The sequence below is a fragment of the Crocodylus porosus genome, unplaced genomic scaffold (assembly GCF_001723895.1).
Source record: "Crocodylus porosus isolate Cpor-Errol unplaced genomic scaffold, CroPor_comp1, whole genome shotgun sequence".
Classification (NCBI taxonomy): Eukaryota; Metazoa; Chordata; order Crocodylia; family Crocodylidae; genus Crocodylus; species Crocodylus porosus.
Window position 1 is genome coordinate 451,462 of NW_017728919.1, and position 16,107 is coordinate 467,568.

General features: G+C 59.7%; 2 protein-coding genes across 2 annotated transcripts in view; both read left to right on the plus strand.

Annotated features, from left to right (window-relative positions):
• The window catches only part of WDR18 (WD repeat domain 18), a 16,214-nt gene extending 2,979 nt beyond the window's left edge, over positions 1-13,235 (plus strand). Inside the window, exons 2-10 of the mRNA XM_019538418.1 lie at positions 558-668; positions 3,471-3,604; positions 5,053-5,194; positions 5,704-5,847; positions 6,676-6,740; positions 7,514-7,638; positions 9,686-9,852; positions 11,975-12,043; positions 12,323-13,235. Of these exons, the coding sequence (XP_019393963.1) occupies positions 558-668; positions 3,471-3,604; positions 5,053-5,194; positions 5,704-5,847; positions 6,676-6,740; positions 7,514-7,638; positions 9,686-9,852; positions 11,975-12,043; positions 12,323-12,454 (1,089 nt within the window). The 3' untranslated portion in view covers positions 12,455-13,235. The remainder of the gene's footprint in view (positions 1-557; positions 669-3,470; positions 3,605-5,052; positions 5,195-5,703; positions 5,848-6,675; positions 6,741-7,513; positions 7,639-9,685; positions 9,853-11,974; positions 12,044-12,322) is intronic.
• A 2,034-nt stretch (positions 13,236-15,269) lies between these two features.
• GRIN3B (glutamate ionotropic receptor NMDA type subunit 3B) overlaps positions 15,270-16,107 on the plus strand; it is a 16,484-nt gene continuing 15,646 nt past the window's right edge. The window contains exon 1 of the mRNA XM_019538420.1: positions 15,270-15,356. Within this exon, the coding sequence (XP_019393965.1) occupies positions 15,270-15,356 (87 nt within the window). The remainder of the gene's footprint in view (positions 15,357-16,107) is intronic.

The window sequence follows — 16,107 nt, forward strand, 5'->3', positions numbered from 1 at the left end:
CCGGGCCTCTCCTCTAACTTCTGCCCCAGATTTGCAGGCTCGGGTGTTGCGTTGTGTCACCGTAACCTCCTTAACCCCCAGGCTGCTTTGTGCTGAGTCTCCAGGGTTTCCCCCACCGTGGAATAGGCAGGATTGCCTGTCACCCCCTTGGTTTGCTTCCAGGGGCTGAAACAGTGCAGGGAAGGGGGGAAGGAAGGGGGAGAAGAGCATTTCTCTTAGCTAAATCTCGTGCTTGTGTGGTCCCATCCACGTGGTGACTGCAGCCAAGCCAACAAACACCCTGGCAGCTTTGTTCCTTAGGGTGGGCAGGTGTCTCTCCAGCATGTACCTGTCCATCATCTCCCACTCTATATTTTTCCACAATTCACCTCCAGACCCTTGTGGCCCAGGCAGAGACACCAAGCATGAATTAAGGCTGCTCGTTAAGTGCTGTCAGTAAGGGCTTCCTTCCTGTGGTCTGGTCTGGAATTAAACCTGTGTCCTCACTTGTCTCCCTTTACTAACTCTGTCCCCAGTGCATCTCTGCCCGTTTTCTGACTGATGTTCTCTGCTTCTAGGACCAGCTCCAGCAGAAGATCATATGCCCTGGGCTTGTGAGTTGCCTGACCGCTTCTCCCAATGGTCTGTACATCCTGGCAGGCATCGCTGAGAGCATCTATCTGTGGGAGGTAAGAGCAGCATTGGAGGTGATGTTCAAAGTTAGGTGAGTTAGAAATGAGACCTCACGTCAGCAAAGACCCCTCTGTATGTAGCTGATGCACTCCCAGCGCAGCTGCAAAACAGCAGAGGTTGGGGTAATGAAATGGCTTTGCTGTGACTCACACAAATGTGTCTTTTCCAGCCTCTGTGCCCGGGGTTGACCCAGCACCGAGTGCTTTGGCACTTAATAACAGTGATGAATTCTCACCGTTGCGCTGGGTGTTTAGATGGCAGCTTGAGGGAAGTAAAACCGCACCGTAGGCAAAATGAGCAGAACTGGAGGATTTTTATGCCTCCCATTCTGAAACCATCAAGCCCTCCATTAACGAAGCTCCCCACCTCTCCTGAGACCTTGTTGTATTACACCTGCTTGTAAGCTGAGAGTTGGTGACTTGCTTGGGGTAAAGCCGTGGTAGGATCTGGAAGAAAACTCAGCACTTCTGTCTCCTGACTCGAAAAGTTGGGGACTGTGTTAGCACAGGAAATGATGAATGGCAGTGTGCAGCATCCTGGGAGTTTGCCAGGCCCCTGCTTCCTTGGCAGCAGCCTCACCCCTTCAGACTCATCCACCTCTTTTCCCTGGACCTTCACCGCAAGGGCAGAACCTGGGGAGCCCTTTATCCTGGGCATAGGAGAGGTGGTTTGAAAGTTCCCACAGATGGCTTTGAAGACCTGGCTAGGTTCAAATACATTTGAGTCCCATGAAAACCCGAGCCTTGGCAGTCCCTGGAGAGGGAAACTGAGACATGCTTCTGCATCAGGTGGATGTGAGTCTTGGGCAGCTGCCGCGGTGTATGCAGAGATCTGCATCCTGTGCCATTCGTGAGAGCTCCCGTCCCATCAGGCATCAGTCATCACTCCTCTGCGACTGGCTGAAGACTGTCTAGGCCAGTGGTTTTTAAACTTTTTTTCATTTCAGACCCCTCTGGAAGTTCTGAATGGAGGTGCAGACCTCTCTGAATTGTAAGCGTGGATATTCATGAGCTTTTGATTGATCATAGTCATTTTTCGTGGACCCTTTAGAGTCTGTGGCCCCAGGGGTCCATGGACCGCAGGCTGAAAACCACAGCTCTAGGGCAGTTTCTTCATAATTTCTTGTGACCATGGGTTTTCCAAGTCATTTCTGTGCGGTCCCGAAGTGGCCGCAAGGGGGCAGGGGCTGAGCTTCGAGTTCCCCAGGCACTTGGAGGGGATGGCTGGGTAGATGCACTCATCAGACCCTCATGAGTCAGGGCTCGTTGGAAGAACAAGAGCACAGTGGGCTGGGGGGCTTGCCTAACCCACCTGGGAAGGCTGTGTTGATTGAGCTAGGTGTGGCACCTCTGCTTCCACTGAGCAGTGCGAGGCAGTCAGAGCCATCCCAGTCCAGCCTGGGTCCTGGGTAACCAGGGTGTGGCTCCCTGTTAAATCACTCGGTTCCCATCTGGGCCGTGGGGCTGTGCTGCGGATACCTGCATTCCAGGCAGGCAATCAGATACCCCAGAGGTGGTAATCAAAATCCTCCCCAGCCCTGCCTGGCTGTTCTGCTTCTCCTCCCCACTCGGACCTGTGGCTCAGGCTGGCCGTCCCCTCCTTCCCTCTCTGCAGAGACCTAAATCATTCATCCCCAAACTGCTGACTCCTGGGCTCCTTGCAGGCCTGTGTACTGCAAGTGCCAGCCAGGGCTCCTCTCTCAGCAACCTTTCACCCGGGCTTAATGAGCGTGCAGGAGGGAGTGGAGTATTTCAGCCCAGCCGCTGTCATGTTTATGTCCCCGCAGCGGCATTGGTGCAGTGTCCTCTTGCCGGACAGCAGCTTCCCCAACCTTCAGGGGAATAAGCTGTGCCTGGGTAAGTGCAGAGAGGACCAGAACAAAAGGGGTTTCTTCTCTGCAACTCCCCACCCTGCTTGCTTCAATTGTGGGAAGAGCCAGGTCAGCTTGTTCCATGGGGAACCCAGCTCTGAGGGTCAGAGGGAGACCCTGCCTCCATCCGCCTGCTGGTTTCCAGGCAGTGAAAGTAGCACGTTCTTGCTCAGAAAACACTGTGGTGCCCAGCTGCACTGGGGTTTACATGGGAGAGCAGAGAACCCACCTATTGGTAGAGCACCAGCTGTTTTTTGGTTGCGACTCTTCCAGCCCTAAAATTCCAGCTTAATTGGACTTCAGGTGGACAGTGTGGGGGGAAAAGCAAATGCTGGAGGAACTTCAGAGGGTGGCAACAAGTGCGCTTGGTCCCCTTGTCACATTGACATGATTCGGTTGGCAGTGGATTGAACCAGTCTTCGTCATGTTTGTGTAGTGCCACGCTTAATTGTGTCGCTGTATTAGTCGGCGTTAACCCTGGCACCTAGCGATGACGACTTGAGACTTGCTACCTCACAGGAGGCGTTGTTTCAGGCTCTCTGCAGACTCAAGCTACACTGTTTGCACCCTGTTTATACTTTGAAGGCCATCTCCACCACTGTGAGAGCCGACACGTGTCTTTGAAACTGATTGTGAAGAAGCCTCTGGAAATAAATACCCCAGAGGTGTCAGGGGGAATAAATACCTGCCTTTGCTGTCAGGGGCCGGGTCCAGTTATATGCCCTGAGCATCCTGAGGCAGATCAGAGGCAGCTTTCCTACCTCACTCAGGTTATTTTGTTCACCTGCTGCGTTCCATCCCCAAGCTCTTTGCTCTGGGTACAGCACCTAGGACAAGGGGGTCCACCACCAGTAATGAATCAGAAGCAGGGCCTGGGCATCTCTGTGCCTTCACTCCTGCATTTCCTCTTGCTGTCCCTTCATGCCAGGTCTCCAGCGGGAACCTCCTCGCCATCCTGAACCGCCACTACCAAGACCTCACGTGCCTCTGCTTTACCGATGACAGCAGCCACTTCCTCTCGGGAGCCAAGGACTGCCTGGCCCTGGTGTGGAACCTGTACAGGTAACTTTGCATCACAAGGCTGGGGGGTCTCTGTATGCATCTGGGGGTCTCCATTCCCGAGCTCTATGAAGCGTGGTGCCATAATGGAGGAATTGGCTTGGGGATTTGTTGACTGCCGAGGAGTGGGGGAGCAGTAGCTGCCTGGCTCCTCCCCAGTGGAAGGTTCCACCCACTGCACCACCGGGGATGCTCTGTCCTTTGCCGCAAATGGACAGAGACCAAGGAGAAGAAGAGATGAGCCAGCCCCATAAACAGGTGATGGATGGCCCCTTCCTGGCAGCATTCAGAGCAACCTGCCATCTCCCCCCTGCCCCTGGGTTGCTTCAGGAGGGAGCGCTCTGTGGGCAGCCATACGCTTGCTTTCCCTCGCAGGCTGGTGTCATTGTATTGCTCACATCGGGGCTTTTGCATCCTTCACCTACTACGGTATAAGTAGGTTGAGCTGGGGTGTGGGAGCCAGGACTCCTGGCTTCTGTGTCCAGCTTTCGGAGGCATCAGGGACTCCCGGGTTCTATGCGGAGCTCTGGGAAAGGAGCTTGTTCTCGTGGTTAAAGTGGGGGAGAGGTACTGGGAAACTGGGCAGGAGAGGACTCTTCCCAGCAGAGAACAAGGTACCCAGGCTGGAAGAGGGCCAGAACGCACTGATCTCTGTCTGATGTCTTGGCGATTCTGGCTGGGCTGGGGAGTGGCCTGGCCCTGTTCTGACTGTTGGCAGGATCCCACCCCTCTCCCCATCACTGCAGCTGTGGGAGCTGTCACTTGCACCCTGTTTCCAGCCTGCCAGGAGACAGGTAGCTGGCTGAGTCAGCTGCATCTCCATGCCAAGGTCTCATGCTCTGGAGGCGCTTGGCACTTGGCAGCCGCGAGCCTCTTTGGGCAGGTGTGCAGGTAATTAATATGCAGATTCTTGCTTCTGGGCAGTAGCTGGTTAGATAACAGCTGTTCCTTGAGTGCCTTGACCTCTGTGTGTGGATTGAGGGGGGTGCGGTAGGACTGGGCAGGGGGAGTCACAGCTGCCACCATCAGTATCCAAACCTGACCCCATCCAAGGGCACCTAGGAGCTCCAGCCAGCCCAGAAGGGACCCACACTGGGAGGCATGCCCTGAGCTCAGGGGGGCTCTTGAGTCCATTCCAGAGCCCAGTGGCCCATCCCATGGCATGGCACAGAGAGAAGGGAAACAGCAGGGAGCTCCAGTGTGAGTGGCGCTGCCCAGTCCACCCTCTCCAGGACTTCCTGCATCGCTCTCTGACCCAGTCTCCCAGAGCTCAGCCTCTGATCTCCCTACTACTGCATCCTCTTTGCTGCCCTGCACTGGCATGGATGGCTCCGTCTTTCAGGCAGTGACATGGGGGATGGCAAGTCAGCTGTCATGGCTGAACCTTGCTGTGGAAACCTGCAGGTGTCTGACCCCCACCACCACCTTGTTCTGTCCTCCCCCCTTTGCAGTGTGCTGCAGGTGGAGAGCACCCAGATCCCCGACCCCCGCCATGTGTGGTCCCGGCACACCCTCCCCATCACAGACCTATGCTGTGGCTTTGGGGGGCCCCTGGCACGAGCTGCCACCGCATCCCTCGACCAGACGGTGAAGGTAAGGGTTGGGGTCAGCCACTCAGGGGTCCCTGCTGCTGGCCGGAGCAGCGAGTCCCCACAGGACATGTGAGGGCTCCAAAGGGATAAAGTGCAGCCTCCCTCGGGCGAGCTGCAGCTGCCTCTGCAGTGACTCAGCCCTGCCAGCTCTGATGAGGTTCCTGCCCTCCAAGCATCAGCTATCAGACCAGGGTCTCCGGGTGTACTGCAGCCTCCTGGGCACTGACTAGAGCCCAGCTGGCCTCCCCTCCCCAAGACAGGAGACAGTCATCCAGGATATCACCTGTAAGACTGGCTCACATGCACAAGCTATTTCAGTGGGAATCTCAGACCAGGAGTTGCCCCAGGGACCGACCCAGGCTCAGTGTGATGCAGTCAGGAGTCCCAGCTCTCAGTCATGCTCTGGAGATGATCTCTGTGGTTTGAGAGTCTTTCCTGAAAGGTGCTAACCCTGTTCTAATATGGTGGTTAACCGTTGTGCCCTTTGTGTCCCCAATGTCCCACCCCCAGCTCTGGGAGATCTCCTCCGGTGAGCTCTTGCTCTCCGTCCTCTTCGACGTGGGCATAACGGCGGTGACCCTGGACCCTGCTGAGTACCACCTGTTCTGCGGTGGTATGGACGGCTCTGTCTTCCAGGTTGAACTGTGTGCCTGGGTGAGTCTCCTGGTGGGTGGTGGTGCTCACAGGGCAACCAGCCACCCTGTGCTGGGCTGGAGGTGCCCTTGGCTGTGCTGCCACCTATACCTCTACCCTCCGCAGGGCTGATAGGCGACTGCTTGGGCACCAAGCTCTTCTCCCCATGATCAGAGCCTTGCTCAGCCCCTCACCTGGGGGAGCTGCCAAGCTGCTGGATTGTTCAGAGCCCAGGGAGCTGCATGTTGCACCCCCAGAGGAATCAGCTCAAGCCTCAGGGCAGGAGGCAGTGGTGAGGGGGTGGTGTGAACCCTAACTCCTTGGCAGCCGGAGGACTGGAGGCAGGCACAGAGTGGGTCTTTGAGCCTGGTTCACATCTGATCGTCGTGCACAGGAGCTGAGGCCTGTAGCACCTGGGGCCATATAAATGTTGCGCACATGGGGACCCTTTAAGGGTCCTGGGAATGCTCCTGTGAATGCCCTCTGTGCGCTGGCTCCCTGCCTCAGGGGGCTGTGTCCTGCTGTGCGTCCATCTCTGCTCCTCATCTTCCCATCTGACCCCTCCTGGATCGTGGGCTGAGGGCTCAGTCTGCTCCGTCCCCTCTCCTGCCCCTTTGTGGTGGGGTCTGAGCTTTGTAGTACCATGTCGCCTGGGGGAGATTTGCCACCGGGAAGAAGGCTGGATGCATGTGGGGCCTTGGTGGCGCTGGATCGGGGCCCCCGTGGCAGCCCGTCTCGGCCTGGCCTGCTCGCTGCTTTCGCTGCAGTGCAGGGTACGAGGGTGGTTGGGCAGAGCCGCCCAGAGAGCAGCACCCTAATTCAGCCCTTTTCTCTCTCTGTCTTGTGCAGCCTGTTCAGAGGGACCGGAACTTCCAGACGGAGCGGGAGAATGGGAAGACCTTCAAGGGACACAGGTGAGGTGTCCCTCAGCTGCCCTGAGCCCTGTCTGCCCTGCTGTGCTCACACGTGCACACAGAGACCTCAGTCTCCTTCTGCGTGCTAGGCTGCACTCTGGCAAGGGCAGACTCCTTCCTTTCCTGCCCCGGGTGGCTCATGGCAGTAGCCCCAGCCTTTCTGGGAGTGGGAGACTTGAGTGTGGAGGCAAATTGTAGGCTAGAAGCAAACTTTGGCCAGGCAGAGGGAGAGCCCCGAGGGGCAGGACATTGGGTTTCTGCTCCCTGCAGGGGAGGGTGATTCAGAGGCTAGACCAGACAGCACAAAGTCTGGGTTCAGCTCCCAGATCTGGGAGTGTGGTGTAAAGGGTGTAGTGAGAGAATTGGAATCCAAGCCTCTGGGATCTGGGAGGGGAGTTTGGGCCAGTGGTTAGCATGGGGGGAACAGGAAACAGGGCCTCCATTTGGCTTCTGCTGTGCCTGGTTAGCTCTGTGCTTTTGGCTGCTGCTTGTTTGTGGTGCAGAGGGGCAGGCAGAGGCTGCAGAACTGACCCTCATGGAGGGCTTGGCCTTGGTCCTTGAGCAGTGCCTGGTGTAGGGAACTAGGGGGCCAAAGGGCAGTGGCAGAGGCAGCAATAGATTCACCCATCTGCTTCCCAGGGAGGGAGAGAGGAGCTAGGGCCATTGCTGAGCCTCCAGACTGGTCCCCATGCCTGGTTCCCCCTCTTCCCCTCTGCCTGTCTCCAGGAGCACATGGCATCGCTCCTCTCACCATCCCGTCCCTCCATCCACAGGAACCAGGTGACCTGTCTGTCTGTCTCTACGGATGGTAGCCTCCTGCTCTCTGGCTCGCACGATGAGACGGTCCGGCTGTGGGAGATCCAGAGCAAGCAGTGCCTGAGAACAGTCACCCACAAAGGTAGGGCTGGCCCTTGGCCCCTGGCTGAGCCCCTGCAGAGCCAGCAAAGCTCCTTGCAGCAGGGTTTATCACTGCCCCTAGTATGCAGTCAGGGCTGCCGTATGTCCCCCAAGACCCCCTGAGCTGCTCCAGTGTCCTTTCTCTTCCTCCTCCAAGTGTCTAATCCCTTCCTTGTGCCTGTCCTAGCTGCAATCCTTTCCCCTTGTCATTGCCTGAGGGAGATATTGCAGCCATTATCTGCAGAGCTCTGTGCGGCCCCGATAAGAGGAGCTGGCACTGGCTGCTCTTCGGTAATGCCTCCAGCCCTCGTGCATCTGCCACATAGAGTTCCCCATCCTGTCTCCCCCCAGGAGCCATTGCTGTGCTAATGGCCACACTCATTGTACCAGTGACCTGCTGGAGGACGGAGGTGAGCAAGGCCCTGAGCGCCAGCTGCTAATGTTTGCAGGGTGCAGCTGCCAATGCCTCTGAGGTGCCAGGCTCTTACATCAGTGATGGAGCATCCTCTGCTCAGAGAAGAGCAGTCCTTGAGACAGAGGAAAGACAGCAGGGTTTGAGCATGGGGCTGGTACCCCCTCCCCACCCCTTGCATCCAGCCGGTCTCCTGCTGCCTTGATTTCACCATCCTGGCTGCCATGGGAAGTACGGAGAGAGGATCCAAGCTATCCCGCCCTGCTGGCAGGAGCAGGGTCTGGGCAGGCTCCCATCAGCTGTGGGGTGGGGCCAGCAAGCCCCCAAGTCCCAGCAGCAGGTGCTCCTTCCCTCCCAAGCCCACTTCAAAGCTGTCCTTCGTCCCTTCCCCTGCTCCCCCAGTTCCCCTGGAAATGTCTCTATCCTCACTACTTTTCTACCCCTGTATGAAGCTGGAGGGGGAGGGAGAGAGGACAGTGCAGGGAGATCGACATCCTCTGGTCTGAGCTTCAGCAGCGCTCTTTTCCGCAGGCACACATGTACCCACCCCCCAGTCGCTCCAGGATAAACGCAGTTGAGTCCCCGGCCCCTGAGAACGGGGCTTGTGGGGCCCAGAGGGTGCTGCGGGGGCTCTCTAGCATTGCGGGGTGGGGGAGATAGGCCAGGAGCAGTGATGGGCAGCAGCTGCCTGCGTGGGCAAATGCAATAGTTAAGAGTGCTCATTAACTGTGCCACGTGGGTGCTAGGTGGTTCCCAGTGACAGCTGGCTGAGGCACAGCCCCATGATGGATGGCTTGCTCTGCAGAGGACAGCCAGGCTGCCGTGCGGGCATGGAGTGAGCTGTCTCCTGCCTGCATTGATGTGGGGCCCATGTGCATGAGGCTTTAAGAGCAGAGAGATGGTCCCTAGTCCTGCTTGCAGGGGGGTCTTCCTCTTCCAAGCAGACTTGTGGGGTGGAAGGAAGGAGTCCCGACTCAGCCTCTGGGGAGGGGTGGACTTGACCTGCGGGGAGGCTCCTGGGTGCTTGTTACCTCTGGGCTGGGGACCCCAACTTCCTCAGGGTGAAGCTAGCATGACCAAGCTCCCTGCAGAAAACCAGGGCTTCCCCCTGGCCCTTACTCACTGCTGCTCAGCAGAGCCTCTGCTGTGCCCACTGCAGCCCTGCTCCTTCCAGCTGCTGCCACCCCAGCTCCACACATGGACAGATCCTCCTGGCAAGATCCAGACCTCCCTCACACGCCCCCGGCATCACAGGGTGTCTGGGACATCATCAGCTCTTACCACCACCATACCTACCTGCCCCACTTCCCATATTCAGACTCTCTTCATCCGAACTTGCTTGGGCATCTTGACTCAGTCTGCTGAGACCTGTGGCTCAAGCCCTTGGGTCAGCAGGATTATTCCACACTGCAATGCCCTGGGTTAGGAACCCAGGTGCCCTGCTCCCAGCCCTCAGGAGTTGTGACTCTTGCTCCCCCCTGCTCTGCAGACAGGCTCCTAGATGCAGGAGGAAAACCCAGTCGTCCTCACAAGAGCCCCCACTTGCTGTTTCCAGGGCTGCCCAAAGCCAACGCTAGCCCTCAAACATCCACACCGCATCTGTCTGACCCGCCCTCTCCTATCTGTCTGTCCCCAGGCCCGGTGACCAACGCCTTCATCGTGCTGGCCCCAGCCAACATGTTGCACCCAGACAGCAAGCCCAACGTGCCTCTGCCCAAGTTCAGCAAGCACCTGCATGGCACCGAGAGCAGCGATGCGCAGGGTGGTGAGGGGGTGACTCTGCGGCTTGGGCTGCATCAGCAGGTACTTGCTTGTCCCACGCGTGTATGAGTGAGTGATCCCTCCTGCCTGCCTGAGCAGAAGCAGATGGCTGGTTCCTCCTGATGTGATGCTGACAGGCAGCAGCTTCACAGCCTGTCCTAGCACAGGAGCCCCTTGGGGGCAGGGGAGAGGAGAGGAGGGGGTGGAAGGACACGGAGGTTATGGAATAACCGGCTGCTGTGCATTGTCCTGGAGGGGCTAGACATAGCAGGGTAGAGCAAGGGTGGGGTGGGATGGGGAGCATGATTCCTGGGTGGTTCTCTTGGCTCCAGAGGGAGCAGCATGGTCTCATTTTTTAGAGCAGGAGAGCCGCCTTTGGCTGGGAATGTGTTGTAGCAGAGCCGCATTCTGTTCCTATGTGCCTCAGTTTCCCCATGAATAAACCCCCAGGGAGGCAAGTGCTGCCCTCAGCCACTTGGGTACTTACAGTGAGCTCCTCAAGTGGGAGGTGGAGGAGAAAGTGGGGCCTGGGGAGGGGAGGGACCTGCCCATGGATCCAGTAGCTCAAGGGAGAGGAGGTGGGTTTCCTGCTGCAGCCCCTACTCTGTGCAGCATCCACCCCGCCTCCCGCAGGCAGAGCCCAGCAGCTCGCCCACCCGCCTCTGCCCACCACTGACCTTGGCTGAAGGTCCTCCCCAGGTACCTGGAGGCCACGTGTAAGGTTTACCTAATGGCTGGTTTTTAAGGCGGATTCTGATGAGCTGATTGTGGCGGCGAGCTGAGCTCTGGCTCTGAGGGGGAGGGGGAGCTGGAAACCCTTCTCTCTCAGCTCTGCGCCAGCGACTGGCTTCCATATTGCCTCTGAGTGATCCTGAGGCTGGAGAGGTGCTCGACATGCCAGTGGGAGCGAGTGAGGGCTGGAGCAGGGGGCTGCCCTGACCCTAGGAGGCCGGGAATCCTCTGTGTCCTCTTTGCCCTCCCATCCATCACCTGCTAAAGGGTTCTCACAGCTCTCACCTGCAGCCTCTCTGCACAATAGAGAAGCAGCCTGAGCTGCCCTCCTGGGCTTCCAGGGCAAAGGAAGGTGCCTGGACATCCTGCCACCCCTCCGCAGTGGGCAGTCACAGCTTTGGGACCACCAGAGCTCTTGGGCTGGTTCCAGGACCCTGCTGGAGCTTTGCTGGTGGGGGATCTGGTGTCAGAAGCCAGTGTGGGTGCGGGTTGGAGATCAGGAGGGGGCCAGTAGGTTGGGGGTGGGTTCCCTCTGTCCATGCTGGCCCCTGCCCTGGCAAGTTATGGGGGGGGGGCTGTCTGCTCTGAGTAATATAGCACCCCCTTGGCATCAGTGCTGCCTTCTAATTCCTTGGCATTTACCCGGGGGGGGGGCTGGTATGCCAGGAGCACCCTCCCCTGGGGCACGAGGGCTTTCTGGTGGCTCCAGCCTGAGGTCAGGAGGTGCCAGGCGTGCGTTCCCTGTGAGCTGAGGCCCCGGCGCTCCCTGCCAGCGCCTGCTTCCCCCGGCCAAATCTCTGCAGCGAAATCCTCCCCCTGGCTCCGGGCAGCCCAATTTGGTGCAATCATCTTTCCTCCCTGCCTGCTGCTCTGTGCCACTGAACAGCTGCTGCCTTCCACCCCAGACATGACCCCTGCCATTGGGGGCTGTCTGTAGGGCCGGGGACTGGCACGCATGGAGAGAGACTCGTGTTGGTCATTGCTGGGGGCTTATCCTGCTTCATGGAAACCCCCCGTCCGCAGCCAGGCTCTTCACCTCCTGCAAGTTGCAAGCTCCCTCCGGCCCTCGGTGGCGTGGGAGGAGCGATTCTTTGGCTGGACAAGGGAGCAGTGCTTGAGGCCTGACCGGTGGCTTTGGAGCAAAGCCCTTTGACTTCCTGGCTTTGTGCTGAGGGGCCAAATAGCAGTTCATCTTGCCTTGGCTGGATGCGGCTGGGGTGGAAGTGACTGCCTTTTTCTGTCTAGCAGGTGTTCTCTGGGCAGGGAGGGCCACAGTCTGGTAAAGCAGGGATAGGGCATCTTAGGACCGGCCCAGGGAGATCTTGGGGCAGGGGGACAGTGCTGGGCTGGGCACCCTCCCTGCAGGCCTCCACGTGCCCCCGGTGGGGAGAGCCTGGCTCTTTGGGTGACTCTCTGCTCCTCTTCCTTGCAGGGCTCTGGGGAGAGCTACCTGGAGAGGGCCGAGCGGCTGTACTCGCAGATGTGCTCCACACGGGAAAAGGTGAGGCCACACTGGGGAGAGGGGCTGGGCAGGGAAGGCTGGGCAGTAGTGGGGGTCCCTCCCCCCCCACAAGCCTCCTGAACACGTCCCCAAAGGGTAGGGCCCAGAGGGGTGAACTAACAACATGCTCCCTGAAACCAGACATCTGACCGGGACCAAGTGGGGCAGGGGGTTGGTGTGGTACAGCCTGGCTTTGGGAGGGTCGTGCTGCCTGCCTGGGTCTGCTGAGGGCCAGGAGTTTGGCCCCCAACCCCTGGTGTCACCTCCCCCCCGCAACAGAACCTGATGGGAGACCAGGAGCAGCTGAAGATCCAGGTGACGGACCTGGAGGAGGAAGTGCGGACCCTGAGGAAAATCAACAAGAACCTGTTTGAATTCTCTGCCCGTTTCCTCACCAAATCGGCCAAGTAAGAGCCCACCCCACGCCCAGCCCTGCTCGCCTTCCTGCCCGCCCACAGGCATGTGAGCACACGTGGTGCCTGTGTCCGAGCAGCCCTCTGCCAAAGACTGCATGCTCCGGAGCACGCAGGTCCTTGGACACGCGCTGCCCAGGCCGTCGCATGTACCTGCTTGCACGTGGCTCCATCTGGGCGTGTCGGGGGAGCGCAGGGACCACGTGGAACCATGCCGCAGGGCACGAGGCTTGGGCAGCCAGGACCAGAGACACAGGACCTGGGCTCCCCTGGACTCCTCCTTGAACATGCTGTGTGCACAGGCCTGTGGGCTCACCCCACCCTCTGCAGATGCCCCACGGGGTCCTGGCAATGGGGCGGCAGGAGAGGACACCCCCACTGCCATCCAGTTGATGCTGCCTTGTGACACTGAATCCAGCGCTGCCAGGAAGTAGGGTTGGACTCCTGTCAGCAACAGCCGGACAAAGCTGCTGAGGTGCAAGCCCCCCACAGCTCAGGCAGGATGGAGGGACGTGGCTGCGCCCCGCGCCCTCCCCAAGGTGCTTTGAGGGTCCGGGAGCAGGTTATTCCAGGGTGCGCAGGTAACTTCATGGGGGAGGGCAGTGAGGGGCTATCTGACTGGCAGAGGCAGGCAAACCCCAGCCTGCTCTCTCCATCTCCTTCTTTCCCCTGCCCCAGGTCCAGTAATTTGGTTTCCGTGTTGGTGGCAGATCTGCCGCCGTTCCCTTTTGTATGCTGTAGCCTGGTGGGTTTCATAAATGACGGGTTTTGTAGCGCGATGTGCTGGGGGTTTCCTTGCTGTCCTGCTCTCTGCCTTGGCACAGCCACCTCGGCGCCTCCCTCGTGCTGCTGCAGGTAGGGGCACTGCAGCGCTGTCCCCGCTTCGGGGATAGGGGAGGGGAGCATCTCAGGGGACCTTGCGGAGCATGAGCTGGCTCTGATCCCTCTGCCCGTCCCTGGCTGGCCACCTGGGTCTCTTCTGTCACGTGGTGTAGGACCCCCAGTCATTGTCACCCCACCCTGTAGTCCTTGGATCTGTACTCCCTGGACTGCCCTTGGTGGCTTGTCTCTTTGTCCATCTCCTCTGCCAGGGATCGATCAGCAGCTCGTCCCCAGCTCCCTTCCCCAGTGACTCTGGAGCTGTGCTGTGCTGGGCTGAAATGTTTGACTAACAGGGACAGGCTTCGTCCAAGTGCCTGCTGGGGACTTCCTTATCCCCCCTGCTTCCCTGCCTTTGTCCACACCCGCGTGTCCGTGTCTCACCTGAGTGGGTGCTGCCTCCAACAAATCAGCTGCCCCGGGTCGGGCTCTGGGCTGGCACTCGGAGATCACTCACTCCGCCCGCTACCTCCTTTGTAAGGAAGGGCACAAGTGCTGCTGCATCCTCCAAGGCCTCCCCGTGATCCCCTGGGGAGGCACCCGAGGGCATCAGCTTTCTGCAGCACCTGTGCTGCCAGGTGACTGCAGCAGCTGGAGGTGGCAGGGAGGGCTGGCAGGGCTTGTCTGGTCCCTGCGGGGGGAATGCTGTTGGTGTCCGTCACCTCCATTACCCTGCCGCGCAGACTGCCCTCCCTGCCTGGGTGCACGAGGGAGCAGGCAGTCGCTCCCTCAGGAGCTCTGGGTTGAGGCCCTGCTCTCTGGCTTCCTCTCCCCAGCTTGAAGCAGGCACCTGTCAGCTCCAGGTCTGTAGAAGCCAAGCAGCCCATGGCCCACCCAACAGCAAGGCGCTTGCACCCCCTTCTGCCCCTGGAGCCCCTCCTTCAGCACCGGCTCTAGCTCCTCTCCCCTCCTGGGGTGAGCTGGGGCAGGGGTGTTTGGAGACTCTGCAGCTGGGGGAAAGCCTGGTTCCCTGCATGGAGCCCAACAGGGGCATCAGATGAGCCAGGCAGGTTCTGCAAGCCAAGGTGTCCTTGCTTTCCGGAGCTCACAACTTGGTGTTCCCATGCTGAGCAGTGGGCGCGGGTGGGCACAGCATTGGGGGAGACGCCATCGGTGCAGTCTGTGAGCTAGAGGGCCGTACAGGGGGCCACAGTGGCATTGATCGAGGGGGACATTTGGGGGCAGGGAGGGGCCAGACCCCTGGGGACCCTGCCCCCGGAGCCACCCGTGCCCCCTCGTCAGACTCCGCTTGTAACGAAGCAGAAGAACCCACAGACGATCACGAGTGCGTCCAGCTGACGGCAGTGGGCCGAGATCAGGCTTTCAGCCCCGGGGGGCCTTTCCCTCTCCTCTTCCTTCTGCTTCACGTCCCTGATGTGCTGGATTGGCGCTAGAGGCTGCGCCGAAGTGCCAGCGAGCCCTGCACGGCTCCGGCTGTCCCCGGCACCCAGATGCCACGGTGACTGGGGAGGTGTCGGGACTCTCCAGGCTGCCTGTGCCCTGGGCTGCCCGAGGAGGGACCGTGTGAGCTGGGCCTTTTCTGCAAGCAAGGATCAGGTCTGCAAGGACGAGGGATACCTGTAGCCCTTCCCTGCCACCCCACTCCCCCTCCTTGGAGCTTCAGCTTTCAAGCCAAAAGCAGCAAGATCCCGCAGCCCAGGACTGGGCTCTTCCATCTGCAGCAAAACCCACCTCCCTTGGAGGGGTGGGTAGAGGCCACGGGGAACCTTTGCAAATGGCCCCCAGGACCCCAGCAGCATCCGGTGGCCGGTTCCCCGAGGCCAGTTCCCAGAGCAGGTGCTGGAGCTCCTGCCTCCATCTTGCCCCTTCTTGTCCTTTCGGCCCGGCCCTGATCCTGACTGGAATAGAGGTGCCCGCAGGCCAAGGAGGATCCTGCTGTGAGCTGCCCAGGAGCAGTGCCCTGAGCAGTCGAGATGAGAGCAAAGGGGCTGGGGCAGCGCGGGCCCGGGAGGGCAGGCAGACGTGCCCCGCAGCCCCTGGAGTCGTGCGACAGCCCTGCGGTAAGCTGCGTGCGGGGGAAAGAAGGGTTGGGTGGTGGGCTGGGGCCGGCCTGGCTCTTGGGAGACGGGCCCAGTCCCCCCGTTCTCTTGGCACTAGCAGGTGCCTCAGTTTCCCCTCGGGGGGGGGTCCTGTCCTGCCTCCTGGCTGCCATGCAGGCCGATACGTTCGACAGGCCCTGCTTCCTCCAGGAAGCCCTTGCACTCAGCCTCACGGTGTGCCCTGCTTGGGGGGGAGCATGCCAGGCGGGAGAGTCCTTGCCCCCAAGGTCGGGGAGCCGTCCCCCAGCAGTCTACACCAGAGGGGGGGCAACCCCCCAGTTCACACGAACCCCCACGCCTCCCCAAACTCCACAGCCCCCACAGCTCCGACCTGCCCCCCTCCTTACAGGGCACCCCACGGACGTGGGGGGGACCAGGGCGGGGTGGGTGGTCCCCAAGCTACCTGCTTGCAATTCATCTCTGTAATTAGCTGCCAGCTCGCGGGTAATAAGCTTGCAGCATGAAGGATCGGCTTAATCGCCCCTTGGGCCCCACTGCTAATTTTTCTCCAGCAGCAAGGCCAGATGGGGCTCTGGAGGGGCTGGGGGGGGAGGTTTCCAGCTATTTTTTGCAACCGAAAACCTGCCTGAAGCTTTGTTCAGGGCTTTGCTAAAGGACCTCACCTTGGTCTCCTCCCCGGTGCGTGGGTTTGGGGCCTCCCTGGCCTGCTGGGCTCCTATTGCAGGCGTGCATCGATGGCAGGTGTCCGCAT